The sequence below is a fragment of the Myotis brandtii genome, unplaced genomic scaffold (assembly GCF_000412655.1).
Source record: "Myotis brandtii unplaced genomic scaffold, ASM41265v1 scaffold317, whole genome shotgun sequence".
NCBI classification, from domain to species: Eukaryota; Metazoa; Chordata; class Mammalia; order Chiroptera; family Vespertilionidae; genus Myotis; species Myotis brandtii.
In genome coordinates, this window is record NW_005362155.1 from 1,829,940 (window position 1) to 1,837,941 (window position 8,002).

An 8,002-nucleotide genomic window follows, 5' to 3' on the forward strand; every position below is an offset into this window, starting at 1 on the left:
CCCGATCCCAACCCTCCCCCCTGCAGCCCCCAGGCCCCCTCACTCACACCCTCCACAGCCTCCAGCCCCTCAGCAGGGGTCCCGCGCTGCTCCCTGGAGCCACCTGGCCATGTGCTGGCTGTGTACAGCTCAAGGCTGGTCATGGTGGAGCCCGTGGAGGCCCAGTCAACCACGCTGGCAGACGCCATCATCCTGCTCACGGAGAGCCGAGGGGAACGGCATGAGGTGAGGTTGGCGGGGGAAAGGGGAGGGACAGGGAGGAGGAGGCCTCACCCCACCCACACCTGCCCTGTCCCTGCAGGGACGTGAGGGCATGACCTGCTACTACCTGACGCATGGCTGGGCGGGGCTCATCGTGGTGGTGGAGAACCGGCACCCCAAGTCCTACCTGCACGTGCAGTGTGACTGCTCCGATAGCTTCAACGTGGTGTCCACACGCGGCAGTCTGCGCACCCAGGACAGTGTGCCACCCCTGCACAGGTGGGCACCGCCCCCGTCCCTCTGACTCCCTGGCCTCCACTGGCCCTCACCGGCCCCCTCCCCCAGGCAGGTCCTGGTGATCCTGTCCCAGCTCGAGGGCAACGCCGGCTTCTCCATCACCCACCGCCTGGCACACCGCAAGGCAGCCCAGGCCTTCCTCAGCGACTGGACAGCCTCCAGGGGCACCCACAGCCCCCCACTCACACCCGAGGTTGCTGGCCTGCACATGCCCCGGCCATTGTGACCGCCCTGCCCTCACCTGCCTGCCTCCCACATGCACTTTAGGAGGGAGACCCCAACAGAAGATGCTTGAACCAGAATCTCAGGACCCCACCCAGGGAGCTGCAAGCCGCAGAGCAAACTTCCCTGGGCCTTCCTCCCTGCCCCTCCCTCCTGTCCTGGGCCTCCCAGCCGCCAAGCAGAATACCTCCAACCCGCTTCTAGCGTGAGGGGACTGTGCACCAGCTCCTCTGACCAGCCTGCCTCGAGGTCGGGTTCAGATTGCCAGGGCTGAGGTGAGGCTGCCCTTTCCTGTGGGCCTGGGGCCTCCTGCCTGTGTGAGGCAGCCAAGAGCTCCATTTACAAAACCAAATTTGGGCAGGTCAGAGGCTGGGACCCCAGGGTGAGCAGGGACCACCCCCTTGTGGAGTAAGAGGTTGGGACCCTGAGATGGGTAGGGACCACCCCCATGTGGGAGTCAAAGGCCAGGACTCCAGGGTGAACAGGGACCACCCCCTTGTGGGGGTCAGAGGCCAGTACCCCAGTGTGAGCAGGGACCACCCCCCTTGTCGGGGTCAGAGGCCAGTGCCCCAGTGTGAGCAGGGACCACCCCCCTTGTGGGGGTCAGAGGCCAGTACCCCAGTGTGAGCAGGGACCACCCATTGTGGGGCATGAGCCTCCTATCCCCAGCTTGCTTCAAGAGCCCATCTTCCCACCCCCTCCGGCCCCACAAGGCAAGCAGGGGTCCCTGGAATCCCAGCAGTGTATCCCAGGAGGCAGGTGCCTGGCGACCATGGGCTCAGGACCAGGGATGGGGAGGGTCCCAGCTGCCTGCCCCCTCTGGCGACACTATGCAATTCCTGGACCACTAGTCAGGATCGAAGCCATGCCCCGGGGGCTGTGGGTCAGGAGCTGCCATTTGGTGAGGTGGTTTGTCCTCAGCACCACTGACCTCTGCCAGGAAGACCAGGGTCCAAACAGAAATCCTTGGCCAGCCCTGTATGGGCACACAGGGTAGGTTGTGGCTCTTCCCAGCGCCTCCCCTGCCTCAGAAGCCCAGGTTGCTGGGCTGCCTCCCAGCCATCCTCCCCCATGGCTGCTCAAAGTCCTGCACCTGCCTGTGGACATGAGGCCAGCTTCCAGGGGCCCGCCTGGCCTCTGCCCTCCCGCCCCTAGGCAGTGGGCGGCTCTGCCCACCGCCCCTCACGTCCCTGGGGCTTGCGGGGGGGTTTACAACTGGAGAAACACCAGGAAGCACTGCACTCCCCTTTGGGCCTCCTTTATATTTTCTCCTTTTACTCTTGAGCTGTGAATATTTTTAACCCTGTACATACAGCCAGCTCTTCTCACACAGAGACTATTTTATCAGCCATCCCCAGCCCCGTAGGATGATTCTCCATGGTGTTTCCAGACTCAGGCTCTGATGGACCAAATGAAATGTTTTGTTTTATAATGCTGTCTCCTCATCTGTCTGTACCCCTCCCCTCGCCTGGATGTGCAGAACCCATGATGTTGGGGGTGGCTTGCCGGTACCAGAGTTCATCCTCACAAGGAGCCTTTAGGGCCCCCCTGCTCACCAGCTGCCTTTGACCCAGAAAGGAGCAAGTGTCCAAGCAGAGGCTTGGGCCAGACCGTGTGGTGGTCGGCAGGCTGGTCCCCACACAGCCTCAGCCGCATGCAGACAGAAGGATAGGACGGGTGTGCGGCTTTTCCCAGCGACGCCTTTCTGGGGGTGCCTGTCTGGATTCATCAGTCATCAGGCAGGAGCAGATGGAGCATGGGGGCCGCTGAGGAAGAAAAGTTTCAATTCTCCTGCGGGTTGCGACCTGCTACTGTCTGGCCCCGGGTCCCCTCCTGTTCATTCTGGGAGGCACCATCCTCATGTCGCAGGTAGCAAGGCCAGCTCCCCCATCTGGTATGCGGTTTTTGGTCTCAGTCTAGGCTCCTCCCTGAAGGGGGGGGGGGCGTCTGGGGTACAGAGGCTGGCACGCAGTGAGTGTAAGAGGCCTGTCACAGGCCAGCCTATCGAATGTGAAAGCAATTAAAGCCACCAGCAGTGTTCGCTCCAGGCGGGCCTCGGGCAGCGGGGGAGCTGCCACAACACATCTCACCTCGACGCCCAAAGACACCCGCCCTGATCCTCCACGCTGTGCTGGCCACGCTGGACCCTCTCCCGTGGGGCGGGGGCCAGGCCTCGTAGACCCTCCAGTCGTTGGAAAGCTAGCTCGGTCACCCCTGCGGCGTTCCAGGCAGCCTGGACTAGTTCCAGTGGGTGCCTGGCATCCTTGTGGTGTCAGGCCAGGCAGGGGTCATCACAGTGGGGCGTGGGGCTGCATGCCAATCCCCTTGGCCAGCCTGGAGACACCTCACCCCAGCCAGCACCCCTCCCCTTGGACCCCAGCCTGTAGGGGAAGAGGTTCCAACAGGGAGAGGGTAAGAGAAGGGGCCAGGTGCCCCCAGCCCCGGAGGGCACAGTGTCCAAGGAGTTGGGGGACCCCACAAGCAAGACCCTTAGTCATGACACTGAAGCTTGAAGGGTGTGCTGGCAGGGCCAACCACTAGAGGGACTGAGGCCGCTAGTGGGGAGAGGATCGGGGAGCCAACCCAGCCTGAGGGGTAAACCACCAGTTGTGCCCTCAGCCATACAGGGTGGCACCTGGACCCCAGGCCAGGGAGTGGACAGAGCAGATGACCACAGCAGGGAGAGGGCACGAGATGGGACTGTCGCCCTCCTCACTGTTGGGCTTGGCTCCCCACCTCAGCCTGCTGTATCTCGCCCTCTGACTGCTGGGGCTCCTGCTTCCGAGCACTCCTTGCTCCCCTTCTCTTCCCCACCCTCCCCCTTGCCAACACCCCTGGCCCCCTCCTCTCTGCCACTTGGGTTGGCCCTGTGTGCCCCCGTGGCCCTCTCTCCCGGCCCCTCTCCCAGGCTGTCTCTGTGCCCACCCATTGGCCAAGGCGGCCTTCCCAGGCGGGCGGTGATGTGTTCTCACTTGTGAGGCGTTCCTGTCAGAAGCACTTAGTGTACAAATTAGCCTCTGCCTCCTGCCTCCCTCTACACAGCTCTGGGCGCTGGACTGACAAGGCCGAGGCTCCCGGCCCTCTCCCGCCTGCCCCAGGGCTGGGGCGCCAAGCCCATGTGCACCCCTGGCCACCCACCCACCACCCAGCAGGAGGGAGGCCCCCAGCCGCCGGGGCTTCTCTCAAGGACCCGACCTGATCTGGATGGGACCACAGAGGGGGGGCGTGCAGGGATATATTGGGGGCCAGCACCTGGGTCCACCCCCGGTGTCAGGTCCCTGTTGAGAGCCATGAGGGACGGACTGGAGCCATGCAGAGGCTCTGCAGCCCCACCCGCTGGCCAGCCTGCCACTCAGGCAGGAAAAATCAGCTATGACAGGCCCAGGAAGGCCAGGCCCCGGGGGCCCAAGGGGCAAGCACACAGCTCCTCTTCCAACATATGGTTGCTGTCGGCCTGGGGCGTTGCTTGGCCAGTGCTGGCTGAAGCTGGGTGGGGGCTCAGGGGCTCAAGCCACTCATCCCACCCACCTGGCCAGGCTGCTCCCTCAATGATCCAAAGGCTCCTGCTCCAGTTCGCATGCCGCCCACCATGGGGAGCTCACTCCCACGGCAGCCCCTCCGCCACAGCCGTCTGAGGCACACCGAGTCTCCACACCCCACGCCAGAGTGGCTGGGGGCCTGGTGCGTCTGGGGGTAGAGCACACGGGGAGGGCAGCCAATGGGAGGACGCAGGACGCGGCACATTTGAAGTGGGCACGGGACAGTCTGCTGGCCCAGGAAGCAGATGCAGAGGCCTTCTCGGGTCCCTGGTATAGAAGCCTCCCCACTGGGCCCCTTTCCTCCAGGTGGGCCAGCTCTGGCAGCCCCTCACAGATTCCCCGGGGACTCCCAGCCCTCCGTGTCACTGCAGTGGAGTCGTGAACACGGGCTGGGATCCCCATCCACATAGACACCCAGCCCCATCACCGGCTCTGCCCCTCCCCTCCACCCTGCTGTGGGCCCCCAGTGCTCTTGGGAGCAGCGACCTCAGGTATGACCCCCTTACGGCCAAACCCTGGGCCCACCCCTCTCAGCCTTGGCTCCCTGAGGCCACCTCGAGCGGGCAAGGTGGAAGGAGTGCCAAGGATGACCCGTGCTCTGAGCCCCAGGGGCTTGTGGACACCAAGGCTGCCATATGTCCCAGGGCTCACCAGTGAGAGGGTAAGCGAGCCATGGCCATCACCTGCATGGTGCTGACCCCTCTCGGGGTCTGTCAGGCCCTGCCTGGGGGCTCCCACTGCCCCTACCTCCCACTCCTCTATCCACTGGGCAGGCTAACTCAGTCCCTACCCCTGTCCTGGCAAAAGCTGTGTGTGTACACTGAGGGGATGAGACGGGCCTACGGGGCACCGTGCCACCGCCCCCTGCCTTCCCTGGGCCCCCTGTCCGTTCTACCCCCACACCCCACCCCCACACACACACATTCAGGCACTAATGGAGGTGACAGCTGGGGGCTGTGCCCCTGCCTTCCCTGGGCCCCCTGTCCGTTCTACCCCCACACCCCCCCCCACACACACACATACAGGTACTAATGGAGGTGACAGCGGGGGGCTGTGGGCAAGTTGGGCAGGTTAAAGGCCAAGATGAGCTCTGACTGAGGGCAGAGGAAGGGGTATGGGTCCCCACACCACCCTGTTCCAGGACCAGCTGAGGAGAGAAGGCTGCTCCCCAGGACCTGGTGCCAGAAGCATCCAGAGACTAAGTAAGTCTCCACCACCCATTCTGCAAGTGAGGGGACCTAAGCAAGGGTTCCAGGACTCAGGGCAACCTGGGGACCAAGCCCCATGCCAAGGGGGTGCCTGTCACTGCCTGAGGAGACAGACGGCCTCCCTGGGCCCAAGTTTGCCCCAATATGTGGGGTGAGTCCCATTGGGCAGGTTATCACCCACCCCCACACCCCACTTGGGTGGAAAGTGGGACAGGCCCCAGGCACAATGTGTACCAGCTGTGAGGGAGCAGATGTGCCTGGAGAGCCTCGAGCAGAAAGCACAAGGATGTGGGGGGCTGGCGCTGATGTCCTGGCCTCGCCTGGTCTCGGGTGCTGGGGACGGTCATCTGTGCACCTGATGGACTGGCCTGACACGTGCACAGGCCCCTGGGCTGCAGCTGCAACCGAGCTCCCAGGACCTCCCCTCACCACCCCAGACAGCAGGCTTGGGGCCCACTTTCGCCCCTGCACAGACCCCGCCTGGAAGCCCAGAAACTTACCTAGGTCATGCCCCTTGGGTGCTGAGTTCCTCTGGAGGTGCTGCCATCTCTCTGCTCATCCAAAGTTCTTGGGGGTGGGGGGGGACAGCCACAATGGCAGCCACCATGGCTGGTGCTGAACTCACTTTCCATGGCCACCTCCTCCTTTTCCCAGAGCCCAGTCCTCGTCTCTTCCCGGGAGCTCCTTGGTCACCTGACTTCACTGGCCTGTTCGTTCTGCCTGCTTCGAGCAAACTTTCTAATCCAATACCTTTCCCTCCCCTGGATGATGGCAATAGCCTCTAACCAGCCCATCCGCTGTGGTGGCAGCTGTGGCCTCTCAGAGGGGTCAGCCAGTGAGGGGCAGGGAAGCACAAAGCTGTTTCTGGGACCACGTGGCCAAGATCTGGGATCCCCACTCACACTGTCTCAAGGTGACCTGCGCCCACTGCCCTCTCTGGGCAGTGCCTGTGACGAAGGGCCTGGGCCTGGCTGGGCACGTCCTGGGTTGGGTTTGTGTGCAAAGGAGCAGGCCTCCTGGCCCCCACGCTCCACAGGACTGCTGGCGTGACGGCTGCTCAAGCTGTCTCTCGGCCCGGGGCTGCCTGCACGGTCAGCTGGTCAGCCGGGCCAGGCCAGGCCGGCAGAGAGGAGAAAGCGGGCATGCTGTGCCACCCACTGCAGCCCTTCCTGCTCTGTGGACTTGATGGGGAGAAATGGAGCACCCCAAGTTGCATCAGGCGAGGTGGCACTGGAGCAGAAGGGAGACCGGACTGCACACTCACCCTCACATCAGTGTCTTCACACTGGCTGCCCCCAGAACCTCGGGACCCTGTTTCTTATGAACAAGTGTTGGTTGAACAAGGACACCTGTGCCAATAACTGGGCCATGGCCTGTCCCCCTCCTGCACAAATTGGGAAACTGAGGCCTGGCTCACACGGCCCAAGACATGCTAAACTCTGGGTCCGGTTCTCTCCAGTTCTCTTTTCCCCGTTCGAGATGGGACACCCAGAGGCCCCTAGAGGGTACTCCTTCCTTCCCCTACGTACTCCTGTCCCCCAAACTGAGCTGGGGATACTCCAGGAAACCTATAGCTGAGCCTACAGGGAGAGCCAAGTGAACTCTCATGGGGCCCTCTTGCCTCCGCGGAGCCCTCCTGGAGCAGCACTCCCCCCTTTGGCGGCGGATCCCATACCCTGCCTGAATGGCACCATCACACATCTCCGGTATTTTCTCCTGAATGAGGCAGATTTGCTGGGAGAAACATGGCCTGGCTCTGTCCTGGCTTGTCTGCGTCTGTGTCCAGATGGAACTAGCTGGCCAGATGAATTTCCACGAGGACCCAGCTGAGAAGCGGTGGGACCCCAGACTTAAAGATTTGATATCTTGGGAAACAAAGTAGAAGCTGGTGTACCCTGGTGGGGCTGGAGCAGCTCCGGCCATGGGGACATTAGCGGGGAGCATGGTGGGTCTGTGGATATACAAGCCTCTCTCTGGCCGCCCCCCCTCCCCCTCCCCCTCCGCAGGCCCTCCAGCAGCGGAGAGGAGCGCAGACAGACGATGGAGGGCTGTACAATCTCCCTGGGGCACCTGCCAGGGGAGTGAGGAGTCTGGGCTGGGACTGGAGGAGGTGGTAATGCTTTCAGAAAGTGGGGCGTGAAAGTATGGGTCAGTGGGAAGGGCAAGGGTTTGGGGGTGCAGATCCATTCAGCCTCCTGTTTGGAGAAGAGGAAACAGCACTGGAGGCATGGCTTGGGCAGGCAGAGCTGGCCAGAAAAGGATTCTTGTTCCACTGCCCCCTCACTGGGCTGTGCCACTCAGCTCTGTGCTCCAGCCCTCCTAGGACTAGGCTCTGTCCCCTCTGGGCTGGGCCTGTCCCCCTCTGGGCTGGGCTGCAGCACACACCCCCCCAGGCTGGCTCTGTTCCCCACAGCACCCCCTGTCCTGGGGCTTGGCCCCTAGGCCCTGGCTCAGGCAGGCAGCTGTCAGGGGCCAGAGCCCTGCCCTGACGGATGAGTGCTGACGGCCCCTCTCCATGTGCCCTCGGCCGCTGAC

The 8,002-nt window shown here is 63.2% G+C and overlaps 1 protein-coding gene across 3 annotated transcripts in view; it reads left to right on the plus strand.

Moving 5' to 3' along the window:
- The window catches only part of CAPN15 (calpain 15), a 16,362-nt gene extending 14,210 nt beyond the window's left edge, over positions 1–2,152 (plus strand). For 2 of the 3 annotated variants that reach the window (XM_005870363.2, XM_005870365.2), the window contains exons 10-12: positions 59–225; positions 302–480; positions 547–2,152. In XM_005870363.2, coding sequence (XP_005870425.1) covers positions 59–225; positions 302–480; positions 547–724 — 524 coding nt within the window. In that variant the 3' untranslated portion in view covers positions 725–2,152. The remainder of the gene's footprint in view (positions 1–58; positions 226–301; positions 481–546) is intronic. The other variant, XM_005870364.2, reaches the window with a different exon arrangement.
- Positions 2,153–8,002: the final 5,850 nt, after the last annotated feature.